At 45.5% G+C, this 12841-nt stretch overlaps 2 protein-coding genes across 2 annotated transcripts; both read right to left on the bottom strand.

Annotated features, from left to right (window-relative positions):
• Positions 1 to 168: 168 nt before the first annotated feature.
• On the bottom strand, positions 169 to 2794 carry LOC120699516 (putative pumilio homolog 7, chloroplastic). Its single transcript, XM_039983523.1, has 5 exons — positions 1818 to 2794; positions 1528 to 1690; positions 1049 to 1212; positions 673 to 931; positions 169 to 585 (listed from the first exon to the last, which is right to left on the bottom strand). The coding sequence occupies exons 1-5, from the start codon at positions 2594 to 2596 to the stop codon at positions 478 to 480; spliced, it is 1473 nt and encodes a 490-aa protein (XP_039839457.1). The 5' UTR covers positions 2597 to 2794; the 3' UTR covers positions 169 to 477.
• Positions 2795 to 3812: 1018 nt separating this feature from the next.
• Positions 3813 to 11712, bottom strand: LOC120699515 (cell division cycle 5-like protein). The gene is made up of 4 exons (XM_039983522.1): positions 11248 to 11712; positions 7216 to 8940; positions 5281 to 5562; positions 3813 to 4948 (listed from the first exon to the last, which is right to left on the bottom strand). The coding sequence occupies exons 1-4, from the start codon at positions 11422 to 11424 to the stop codon at positions 4187 to 4189; spliced, it is 2946 nt and encodes a 981-aa protein (XP_039839456.1). The 5' UTR covers positions 11425 to 11712; the 3' UTR covers positions 3813 to 4186.
• Between the last annotated feature and the right edge of the window lie 1129 nt (positions 11713 to 12841).

Below are 12841 nucleotides of genomic sequence, written 5' to 3'. Positions count from 1 at the left end.
GTCCCGCCCATGTTGTTGGTCGCCTTCTCTTAGCGAATACAGGGGGTGTCTTACTCTTACCCTGCAGGTTGAGTTTTATACTAAAACAGTCTCAAGAGGCCTGGTAAATAAAATTTAACATGTTAAAAGATATTTTCTATCTTACAAATCGTTTCCAAAAGCTGTCAATGGAGTTAAAACAAATATGAATTAAATCAACAGCAATATCAATATCTTCCCGTATGTCGACAACAAAACACTAGAGATGAGATAGTTTGCGGCGAGGGCTTGTTCAATTGAACTTATTCCATCGCAGATGGCTTACGCGACGCCAGGCACAAGCAGTGCATCAAGTACAGGTACACGTAGAAGTACATGACAAAAGAATACTAATTTATACAGATCTATCTTGTGATCATCTTTATGCCTTCTGAAACTGGAAAACAGCGCAAGACAGCAATCGTTCTTGTTACAGGCTGACAAACTGTCATCAGTTCATCACTTCTTCAGCAAAGCTCGAGAGTATATCCTCTTGCAGTATGGACTGGTCCTAAGTAATTCCACATGAGGTCGGATTGCGTTGGTGAGTGCAGAATGGAGTGACCCCTGAAATGTTAAACACAGTTACAAAAAAAATAAAAATATAGTTACGGAGAAAAGAATGTAGATATGACCTTTTCTTCAGGTTCTTACCTTGGAGTTCTGAAGAGCAGAGTATATGACATAGTTTGCATATGGGTGCTGAAGCAACTGCTCCAAGTGTGGCATGGCGAGGAGTTCGAGTATGATCTTCGCCTTGTCAGCCTCCTTGAAGACTTTGAGGCATTTCTCAACCACATTGCTACTGAACTTCTGCATGGAAAGATGGATGTACTTGCCTTCAAACTTCTGTGCAAGACTTGAATTCGCATTTGGGATCTTCAGGTCCATCACGTACTGGACAACATAGTTCCTGTAACCGTAGCAGACAAAGGCTTCGCGTTGATAAAAAGTACATGAAAATGTACATAGACGCAAGTGTAAATCGTATGGTTTTTGGAGTGCAGTAGAGTTTAAGACTGACTATTACCCATAGGCATCCTGCGCGAGTTCAAATCCATTGCAAGCGATGGCAGCAACCAGCTTCTCTCTGTGCCCACCTCGTGAACGTGCAATGCAGCGCTGCAGGACGCAGCAACCGTGGCATTGCATTCCAATGTCGAGACAGTGAACAGAAGCAGCATCAAAGATCGCCTGAAGATTGTATAATGTCAGATATCAGTTAAATCACAAACCATGCATGCTTATCAGTACAGTTTGACAACCAAAATGCAGTGCAAATTCAAATAAGTGAAAGTGGTCCAAGACAATCTTTTTGCCACTAGTCGCTATCCAAAGATTGCCAATCTCATAACTGCAATTTTTTTTTCTGAATAGAGTTTTTGCATCTAAAACTTATACGAAACAACTCCTCCAGAAGATAAGCAATTTAGAACTAAAGCACAAAATTTCTCTGAACTCCAGAATGAACAATGGCATTACATTTTTCCACAAATATCACACACATACCTTGTTATCATCGGACTCAAATGACTGCAAGCACTTTTGCACGACATGGTTGCCATTGGGGTCCTTGATGAGCTCCAAGAACCCAGGGCGCAGAGCGTCGACGACGAGACTAATCTCTTCCCTCGTCCTGAGGCTCTCAATCAGCTTCTGCACTGCCCGTGTCCTGTAACACACCATCACCAGATTCATCACCAACCACAGATCGATCAACAAGATTCAACAATATAAAGAGTTGCACATCACTATTACGTAGCAACTAATAAATCAAGGAATGGAATTGACAGTTTTACCCATGGACGTTGAGGGATATCCTGACGAGCACGAAGGGGTCGGCGGTGAGGGTGAGCACGAGCGCCATCCTCTGGCCGGCGTCGCAGACGGCGAGCAGCTTCTGCATGAGGTAGTTGCCGAACGGGTCCACCATGAGCTGCGCGGCGTGGCGCGACACGCCGGCGAAGATAAGGTCGACCTCGCGCTTGCCGTCGTCGAGCCGCTGCTGCAGGAACCGGCACCCGTGCTGGTCCCGCGCGACGTGGTACATGAACCCGCGCAGGCCGGCCAGGCTCTCGCCGTGCGGCTTGGCCGCCGCCGCCGCCGCGACCCCGCACTTCTTGGGGCTCGCCGCCGTCGCGCCGCAGCCGCCGTTCTTCCTCCTGCCGCTCTTGCACCGGGCCCTCCGCGTGGCAGCAGGCGGCGCGGGAGGCGGCGGGGAGCACCGGACGTCCCAGCCGTCGGCGGCGGCGGCGGCGGCGCCGGCGTCGAAGGGGACGGGATCGAACAGGGACGGCATGTGCGCGCAGTAATTCGCGATGGAGAACGGGTGCGAGGCCACGGGACTATCGCCTTTCGTGGGGTAGATGAAGCCGGAGAAGCCGAGGCCGGCGCCGGCGGGCGGCGCCGGCGGCTCGTCGTCGCCGTCGACGACGCCCATGGCGGCAAGCTCGTGGATGAGGAACGAGAGGTCGGCGTCGTCGTCGGCGCCGCCCGCGTCGCCACCGCCGAGGAGGCCGCCGTGGTGGAGGAGGGGGATCTCGTTGAGCAGCATCTCCATCTCCCTGTCGAGCTTCATCCCCAACTCCGGCGAATCAGCCGCCGGACACTCGGATCGGATCCTGATCGGCGGGAGGAGATGGAGCACGAGAATGCGTGGGGGGGGGGGGGCTCTGATCGGATTGGGCAGGGTCGGTTCGTGGCGGAGGATTTGGATTGGGATTGGGGGCGAGGGGAGGTGGTTTCTTGGAGATGGGTTGTTGAGGCATGCAGGGGAGGAAGGAGGGGGTTTGTTTATATATGGATAGAGCGGGAAAGTAGAGAGGAGTGAGGTGAGGAGAGTGCCTGCTGTACAGGATGCTTACCGAGCCTGATTTTCTTTATTTGGGCATGTGATGCCATGGACTACTATTTTTCCATAGCTTTCTCATTGGTTCTTAGTAATTAATTAATTAATATATGATAGAATTCATTACCATAATAATTTAGGATAAACCATTGCCAAACAGAACCTTTGGTAGAAGAAAAATAGACATGCAAAATGCAAAGGTCCTGGTTAGTTTTGTTGTGATCAGACCACTTCCATTCTCTACATGACTCTTTTGCATGTGAAAGAACATCATGGGGGAAAAAATTAAAATTGAGATTTTTAGATTAACCACTTTGTTTCAATTATACAAATCCAGTGTCAGGCAAAAAGTTCCTCATCTGTTCTGCTTTTTTGACGTCAGGATCTGATCCTGCCATTTTCACTCTTTCAAAAGATAAAACTAGTGACGCCTCCTTTTTATATTGTGAAGACCGAAGATGCTGAATATCTCCCGGCCAAAATCTCTGGGTTTACCTGTTCAGCGTTATCTATTTTGGGATTAACGGTTGCACAGCGACATGGCCCACTCGTTCCCCACTGGCCATTCCTGTCCACTGCTGCCCAAATGTGCCTTGCTGCTTCAGAAAAAGACACGGCTTGGATCCGCCCCGTGCACTTTTGGGCCCGCTGTCAGCGACACATGTCCGCGCCTTTTTTTTAGCTCAAAATATCTCCTGGGGGATATTTCTTGGCCTGATGCCAACTCAGGAAGGAGATATTTGTGCTTGGTAGGGTCCAAAGGGATGGGCGAGCAATTGGCATACAACCAAGAAGTGGATAAAACTGGAGGTTATCCGATGCCTGAATGCCCTGAGCCTTATGCTTGGACATGGACCAGGGCTCCTGCACTTTTTCCTACACATGTTGTGGACTATGCAGTGTGCTTCCTAGGCATCACATCAGGTTATCAGAGAAACAGATCTTCTAGGGATGAATGACATCATGACACGTAAATGATTCGATATTTGCAAGACATCTTTTTCCTTGCAAAGTTTACTTTTTTTACAGAGAATTGCACACGGCAAGCTTTTAGCAGCCAAATTTTGAGACGTTGGAACATTATCAGCATGAGCCAAGCTCCCAAGTTCGTTCACCGACAAGGATACATCAAGCAGCTGGAGAAAATGTTAGCCCGTAACTCTGAACATTCAAAATATTTCATCAGAGCTTGGTGTCCCCATTTTTGAGAAGGCTTAAGGCTGCACTACTTGCACTTGAAACTGTCAGTACATCAGCTTCAGTATCAAATCCTAGCCAACCTTAGAGAGCTGCTGATGATGAAAGTCACCAAACAATATTTCATTCAGGAGCCATGCCATTATCCTCATTCGAGACAGCTTGATCGAAAGATACAGCGGTATTTCCTTCACTTACACTGGCACCAACAGTTGCAGGTTCATCCTTGCCCTCTTCCTGAGGGCCAGCATCAACAGCCATAGTGTCATCAGCTTTATCCTGACCTTCTGGTTTGGCTGGATCGGTCTTGTCAGCCCCATCATCCGTGGTCGCAGGGTCAGTACTCTGGGCATTAGAAGTGTTCTCTTCAATTGTGACCTCATCGTTATCCCCTTCAGTGTCTGGTGCTGGAGGAATTGGGCCTACAAATTCCTCGTCCCTATTCCTGTTGTCCACATCCATCTGATCCTCAGTGGTACCCTTGCTTCCAGCAGCTTCTCCATCAGTAGCAATGTTTGTCTGACCTTCCTCTTCAAGGCTGCGACTCTTCCTTTCTTCTTCCTCAGCACACTCCTGTGCCACAACTTCCTCCGCCTGAGCACGATTTTCTGCTTCTATTTCCTCCTGTATCTTGAGTTGTCTCTTGTGCTCCTCAAGCTGTCCTTGGATCCTCTGGAAACCAGACAACAGATCACCATAGCGGCTTTGGAGAGTCTGTTCTAGTGCTTTCTGTTTATTCACTTCTTCGGTCAAATTTAAGACTCGATAGGAAGCAGCAAGGTGTTCCTGTTTCTGCAGCTCTTGGAAGCATTCGAGTTCTGTTGATGCAGTATTCATCTGCTTGAATGTGTCCTGGCCCTGTGACCAGAGTTTTCCAGCCCGTACCTAATAAACAAACAGTACGTGAGCAAAACATTGGCATTTGAATAGGACATTCATCAAGATATATGATGATGTCAGTATTGTCGAAAACTTTGTTTCAATACAAGAAACCCAGTTAGGCAAACAAGTGCGACCTAAGAATATTTTACATCATGGAAAGTGAGAACGTCAAGCCCAGTAACCTATCATGGCTTCAAGAGTAAATTATTTTATTACAATCCAAATAATGGGATAGATGCATGCATAAACCAAATACAAAAAAACATTTGTATGAAGTCATGCTATATGGTATATTCATAGTTCTGAATGCAGATGATGTAGCACGAAAAGTTTACCTGGTATCCTTGTGTCAGAAGCTTTATCTTCTGCTCAAGACGAGAAGCCTTCTTAGCTTCATCGTCCATTCTTTTCTTCACAATTTCAAACTCGTTTTGCAAGGCAGAAATCTTATCAGCATTTCCAGAAACACTAGCTAAACCATAGCTATTATTAGTAGGAAAAAACATAAGATCCTCTTGGCATGCATCATGTGCTTTGACAAAGTCCTCAAAAGATTCATTTTCATGACCCATGGCCACTCGAAGATATTGAATCTCCTCTTCGACCATAGAACCAGCCTGCCAAATAAGAAAAAAAGGATGAGGTGGTTTGAACAACTTAGTTCATCACTACATAACTACAATAAGCATACAGGATTGTTCATAGAATAACATAACAATAATCAGTAAAAAGGATGAGGTGGTTTGAACAATTTATTTCATCACTACATAACTACAATAAGCAAACAGGATTGTTCATAGAATAACAAAACAATAATCAAAAGAAAAGACATATTTATTTATTTATAGAACACATGTAGTTTGTTTGGTTAGGAACTTAGGATCTCCGTTGGGTCTATGACCCTGTACATGTGCATATATTATATTATTTCAAAAATGGGAGAAAAAATCATTTAGGGGACTCCCCTGCTGTTCAGTGTAAAAAGAAGTTAGCATATCAAACATTTCTTGGAAAGAAAGGTATTTCCTTAATCAATCAGATCCAGCATTTGGGCAAGAATAGGACATGATGCATGTTGTTGCACAGTATGATAAACATTGAGAAAAACCCTGCTGGGAATGAATTAAATAACTGCTACGGAAAGTAGATTAATGTATTGTGATCACTATATTGTTTAAATAATCCTTGAATGTCCAAGATAGTGCTATTAACAGTTTCAAAAGGCTAACCCTTGTATGCACAAGTTACAACAACAACAACAACAACAACATAGCCTTTTTTCCCAAGCAAGTTGGGGTAGGCTAGAGATGAAACCCGAAAGAAATAAGTTCAAGGTTCAGACACATTGATAGCTAGTCTCCAAGCGCTCCTATCCAAAGCTATCTCTTTAGAGATATTACAATCCTTAAGGTCTCTCTTAACCGACTCATCCCACGTCAGTTTAGGTCTACCTCTACCCCTCTTTACATTATCGACCTGCTCAAGAACCCCATTACGCACCGGCGCCTCATGAGGCCTTCGTTGGACATGTCCAAACCATCTCAGCCGATGCTGGGTAAGTTTCTCCTCAATTGGTGCCACCCCGACCCTATCCCGAATAACTTCGTTCCGGACTCTATCCCTCCTTGTGTGCCCGCAAAACCACCGCAACATCCGCATCTCTGCTACACTCAGTTGCTGGACATGTCGTCTTTTTGTAGGCCAACATTCAGCACCGCTCAACTTAAACGCACTGCTCAAGCTAATCGATTAATATATGATATTATCTACTGTGCAAAGTTGAAAGGCGTAAAATGGCAGTCACATCACTTGTATACGACAATTTTAATCATCTACACTTGAAGGAAGATTGCAATAATTGTACATTTCATGACCTAAAGAATACGTTCAACTTTGACATTCAGAAATTTTACAAAGAGTTTCGGTGGACTAGGCCTTCGCACCGTAGAGATTCTCACAAAAATCTGTGTATTGCCATTTAGAAAGTGAGAGGCATGCTCCCATCACTCATGCATGCCAGTTCACCTTGGTCCAACTGACTACAATCTCAACTTAAGTAGTATGAATAACAAATCACAATAATATGTCAGTAAAATAGACAGATATGCACAAAGGGTTCCAAGTTACAGGCTTACAGTTGGTGCGCCAAATATCACATTCGTGAAACCATAAATGTGGTGGATCCAAAAAAAACTTAGAAATTATCAGGAAAGTGAAGATACAGTTGATCATGAGTACCAAAATCATAGAAGAGAGGAAAAGAAATGCACCTCTTTTAATTCAGCCTCTTCAAAATCATCAATTTCAGGGACAAGATATCCCCCATTTTTCTGATGTTTGCTCCCTTTCTTTTTCTCTTTTTGAGTTTTTTCATCAAGAGGATATTTTGCATTATCATGCTCAAGAAGCCTAAGGAGCTCCTCGTTTATCAGTTCATCAGCTTGTTCAAGTGATGTTGGAGGCACAAAAGTGCTTCTGCTTCTACTTTCTCCACTTCTAATAACAGATTGCCGGATAATCTCTACTGAAGCAGCAGGTGGCCTAGGCAGACTCCTCTGCAGCACTTTGGATCTCTTTCTGAGCAATGCCTCCTGCCTAGCCTCTTCCTCAGCCTTTTCTCGTGACAGCCTGTCTGACATGTCCTCTTCAATCTTCTCTTCGGCTTCTTCGTTCTCATCCTCTGTAATAGATGGCATGACTATCTGGTACTCATTCTTAGGCTGTGAAAAAGAAGCAAAACCAGATCTTAGGCTTCTTCTAAGTTCATCTTGCCTGCGAAGCTCAAGTTTGGTGCCATCCTGCATTTCCACCGCTTCATTTATACGAAGCTCATCACGGAAAGGAGTTCCTTTTGGAGTTAAACTGAAGTTATGTCCATCCCTTGAGGGTGTCATCCCAATCCTTGGAGTAACACCAGGACCAGGGCTTGCCAGAGGCGTAGCCATAGGATTTGGAGTCTGCATCTCCAGCTTACGTGGTGTAACACCAGAGAAATCTGATGGATGAAGATCAGGGTTGTCACCTCCTAATAGTGGTGTTTGTGATTCTCTAAGACGTGCAAGATTTTCTGCCTCCATCATAATTGCATCACCCTTCCCAGCTGGAGTTCGCTGCGGAGTTCGCAATGGTGTCATACCAAGCTTTGGAGTCTGAGAATAGCTGCCAAGCAAAGTTCTTGTGGCAATACTCCCTTCACCAAGCTCCTCAGTTAAACCAGGATCACCAGCATTACCCATCTTTGCTATCTCCTCTAACTCATGATCAGAAATTTGGGGAGGCGGAAGCATCAATTTGGACCTCCTTGTGACAGCTTCGGGGTCATTTAGCTTATTCGCTTGCATTATAGCAGCAGGGGCATCCTGTCTCTGCAGAATCTTGTTCCTTGCAATGTCTTGCTTTCTTAATTGTGCTTCTATATCCGCTCTTCTCTTCCCTTCAAGCTCATCAATGGTTGTTGGAAACTGTACATGTTCAACTGGCCTGTCTTCACCCACAATATCATAAAAACCTGGAGGTGGTTGCTTTTCAAAAGGGATCTCGGCATTGTAGTCAATCCCCTTTCTCTTTCTTTTTCTGTGCCGTGTATCAATACCGGCTGCCTTTAATTCTCTCCTTTTTTGTAATGAGGCAAGCCGCCTTGCCTCTTCAAGTTGTTTCTCTCTTGCCTTACGTTTTGCTTTTTTACCCCTAGTGTTAGCTAAGCGAGCCCTTGCCTCAGAAAGCATTTCTTTTTCATCTTCATCCATATCGACAGGATCAGGACGTGCAGGTTTTGACTCAGGGTTTGGGTCAATCTCACCAGGACGCAGCTTCCTGGGGTCATCATTAGGCTCATAATTTTCATCCTTCGCGCATGCAGCATCAAGCAGTTTTTCGTAACGCTCAAGGCACTGAGATGGTGTTCGACCTACAATAGGTGCAATTGTCCTCCACTGAGTAGGCATGAGTTTAGCAAGATGAAGTAGCTTCTCATCCTCTTCCCTTGTCCACTCAGTCTGAAACCAACAGAGACGAGTTAGCAACTTAGCACAATGAAGGATATGATAGAAGAATCATCTGAGGCAGACATCAACAAACTACGACGGACCTATGCATAAGATAGCAGATGACCATTTGAAAGCACTATTTCATAATGGCTAGAAGCCTAGTCCATTCATGTTACATCAAGGACAAAAAAAATTCTATGATACTGTTCTTATTCATCAGAGAAATTATTTACTCATAATTTGCAACAGATTAACCTCATTAATATCAAAGAACAAAGACTTTGATAGCACCCCTAAGTTACCAATAACCTTTTGTAGAATTATAAAATGATATTTTCCTTAACAGCAGCAAAGGTAACTGCATAAATGGTCAGCAGCCAATCGTAACCAGTCAATTTCGCAGTAATATATGAACTATCGTAATTTCCAGAAGGTAACCGGTTCTGAAACAAGATAAATAGGGTCCCTTGTAAACCAACTATAGCTTGTTAATTATCCATTAGTGAGGGCTCATGCTTTATCCTGTTATTACAGTAACAGGCGTTAAGTTTAGAGAAGGAGAAAACTAGAACTCACTTACCCAAATAAGCACAGGATCAGGCAGTTTAGCTAACTTGCTAGAGTTCAAAGTTAAACAGTACCTAGGTTCACTTTGACACCGCGTAATAAAATTATGGGCAGGTTATAACAAGTAGTCAGCACAGAATTAGTGCGGCTTCTGAACCTATCTGATCATAGAGAACCTAGCTGTAAAACTGACCATAACTGAGATCATGACAAGTTCAGTAGCTACTACAGTTACTTGTTCCAAGTTAAGTACATCCATTTTGCATAACCAAGTCTGATTAAGGAGCTGTCCATCAGCAGAATTTCAGATAAAATAAGGTATTTGTCCCAGGGAATCAAACCTTCTCCAATCAAAGTTCACTTTATGAAGCTAGTTCATGTCCATTTTAGTCGTTTCTCACATCACATGTCACAACCAACATATCAAATTTGATATCAAAGAGCGCAAAATTTCACTTTTGGCAGAAGACCTTCAGGTGCTTAGTCCAGTGACACAACATTGAGCGCTAATTGTAAAAGCATCCACTAAGTTGAACTATATGTTGAAATGAATGTTATCTAGCTCGTAAAAATATAGATGCTATTGGCTGATGCTAAGTCCACAGCATGTTAACATGTAGGACGAGACCAGAAAATAACAATTTGCTATCTGGTCCCAAAAAACATTGGTTTTGATAACCTGCTAAAGTAAGTACACAAATTTTCTCATACTACTGCCAACTTGCAACTCAAGGTATTCAAAATGAAACCTCATAGTTTTATATGATTCTAAAATTTTGTCCATTCAAATAGTTGAAGGAATAACCTTCGCTCAATTAACGATAGAGGTAATCAAACTTAGGTTTCGTAAAGCATAAATCTTATAATGGCTTCGTTGCATAAAGGCATACAAATTTATCCTTTCATTTTTTTATAAAGCAGAGAACAATCATCTAGGGATCATCACTCATATAATGGTTGAGAAGGTGCTGGTCAGCCATGAGGAAAGCAAGACAAGATGAAGTGTTCACTGGCTACTCTGCATCATAACACTAATTCACTAAGAACTAGGTCCAAGTATGTGCATGCAAGATCTCGGAGACAAGGAACCACTTTCAACGAATTGTACTCTCTCAGCAGACAAAACATGCTGAACTGTCCGAAAGTTTTGAGTAAACAAACAAACCAGTGTTTGTGACAACACCACAGAAGAATTTTTAATGACTACCAATTTACAACAGCATCCAATTGCAGCAACCACACTAACAAAATAGTTGCATACTAGCATTGTGGCTCGTGAATCTGATACATCACACCCATTTTGTAAACTAGATAGCACTGGGTGACAGCACCCTCTCAATGTGAGTCCGACCTTTTCAGAGTGGCAGGGACCTCAAAACAACATAAAGGCAGTGTTCTAAACCGAACTACTTGGCCGCATACAACCGTCACAGTTAGGCCGCATAATCACTACCAGGGTGGTGACTAAATCAACAATCAGCTTCACGTCAATTCGTCTCCCACATAGTTTCACGCAATGCAAGCACAAAACATCAGACACTCCCCTTCCTCCACAGCCGACACTTATTCCAAAGGCCACTACAGAATCCCTAGATTCAACGGCACAGCTGAAACAAACACAACGATTCTACCCAACACTCGATCCAGTTCAGCGCCACTCTAGCCGCCTGCGGGGTTCGGGAAAACGGAATGGCGGAACCAGATCCCACGGGAGAACAAGATCCTCGAAGCCGGTTAGAGCCGCTTTACCTTCTTGATGGAGGGGTCGAGCCACTCGTACCAGCGCGCCTTGCACTGCTTGGCGGACTTGCGGACGAGCAGCGACGAGATGCGCGCCCACTGGTTCTTGCCGTACTTCATGACGGCGACCTTGAGGATCTCGTCCTCCGTGTTCTTCCACACGCCGCCCTTGATCATGATCCTCATCTTGACTCCCCCTGCTCCGGCTCGGCCGCTCCGCTTGCTTCTCCCTCCCCCGCTAAGGGGAGAGGAGACGGGGGTCGAGGCGGCCGCGGCCGCAGCGGCTCCGGCGAGGCCTGGGGTCCCGCCCGCGCCCGGGGCGGCGAGCCCGAGGGGGAGGGTCCCTAGGGTTTAGGGTTCAGTGAGCTGGGCGGCGGCGTTGTGGGACTGTGGGAGGGAGGGGAAGCAGGGGGAGATGGTGCGACGATGCGGGGCGGCCGGCGCAGTTCGGTTACCAGAAGTAGCAAATCTGCAGTCTGAATTGCAAAGGGTCCTCAAATTTGTTCATATTCATCATTGTTTTCATTTAAAAAAATTTGTTCATGGAACAACAGAACCATTCCGTCCCTAAAACGTTTGGTTAAGAGAGCGAGTGAGATAGAATGGTTCCTTTCATAAATTTTGGAATGGGATGGTTCATGCTATGTATTTGATTAGATGATTGGATTGGTTACAGAGACCAAAGCGTTCACGAGAATGGGATCGTACATACTTCATTAGCCACCCAGCATTATGCGAAACCAATCTGTAAGGCTCGGTTTGGATGTCGATATTGGAGCCTTTGGTATTGAATTGGTTTCAATGCCAAATCATACTAGTATTGATATTGGGTTACAATACCAAAGTCATTGTTTGGAACTTTGGATGCAGATGAAATTACTAGATGTAATCAAGGAGCAAGCGAATACCGAGGATGGAGGCGGCGCGGCTCGCCAAGGGGGGAGGATGGGAGCGGCGCAGCTCACCGAACGGGAGGAAGAAGAGGAAGGGCACGGCCGCGAGGAAGAGGAGGAGGGGCGCCGGTCACAAGAAAAGAGATGAAGGGAGGTCGCCAGGGATGGAGATGGAGGACGGCTACGGCAGCAGAGATGGAGGGCCACGGCGGCAGGAGATGGTAAGGGCGGAGGCGGACTAGGGAGAAAGATGGAGGTGGCCCATAGAGGAGGAAGATGGAGGAGGGCCACGCTGTCACCAGCCTAGCTCAAGTTGCGGGCACCGGTCGTGCACGGGACGCCACCGCCAGCCGCCGTGTCGTGGATCTTGGAGGGGTGGCGGGGAGGTCGAACGACGATGGCCTGATGAGGTCGCGTGGGGGAAGAAAGGGATGGACCGATTCAGACGAATACAGAGGGGGGCTGCCTCGATATTGCGGGCGAGGTTACGCAGGCAGAGCAAATATCGCGTGGTATTGGACTAGATTTCCACGAGCCAATGCCAAGACCATCCAAACAATGGAATTAGGGGTTGTCAATGCCAATTCCAATTTCTGGGCTTGAATGCCAACATCCAAACGGGTTGTAAGATTACTCTATCTTCTCCTCTCTTTCACTCTACAAGCCCGAGCTTCCCATCCACTCAATAATTGCTCTTCCCTTCTACCCTC

The sequence above is a fragment of the Panicum virgatum genome, chromosome 3K, assembly GCF_016808335.1.
Source record: "Panicum virgatum strain AP13 chromosome 3K, P.virgatum_v5, whole genome shotgun sequence".
NCBI classification, from domain to species: domain Eukaryota; kingdom Viridiplantae; phylum Streptophyta; class Magnoliopsida; order Poales; family Poaceae; genus Panicum; species Panicum virgatum.
The sequence above is the reverse complement of the archived record's forward strand: the minus strand, read 5'-3'. Positions and strand labels throughout refer to the sequence as shown.

Bases quoted from the DNA above. Each gene is read 5' to 3' on its own strand.
- LOC120699516 (XM_039983523.1), bottom strand. From the start codon at position 2,596: ATGAAGCTCGACAGGGAGATGGAGATGCTGCTCAACGAGATCCCCCTC. The intron at 1,691-1,817 runs GTAAAACTGTCA...GGTGTGTTACAG, and splicing joins ATATCCCTCAACGTCCATGG to GACACGGGCAGTGCAGAAGC. The intron at 932-1,048 runs GTAATAGTCAGT...CTACGGTTACAG, and splicing joins CTCGCGCAGGATGCCTATGG to GAACTATGTTGTCCAGTACG.
- LOC120699515 (XM_039983522.1), bottom strand. From the start codon at position 11,424: ATGAGGATCATGATCAAGGGCGGCGTGTGGAAGAACACGGAGGACGAG. The intron at 8,941-11,247 runs GTAAAGCGGCTC...TGTTGGTTTCAG, and splicing joins TCGACCCCTCCATCAAGAAG to ACTGAGTGGACAAGGGAAGA. The intron at 4,949-5,280 runs GTAAACTTTTCG...TTTGTTTATTAG, and splicing joins TTCTGACACAAGGATACCAG to GTACGGGCTGGAAAACTCTG.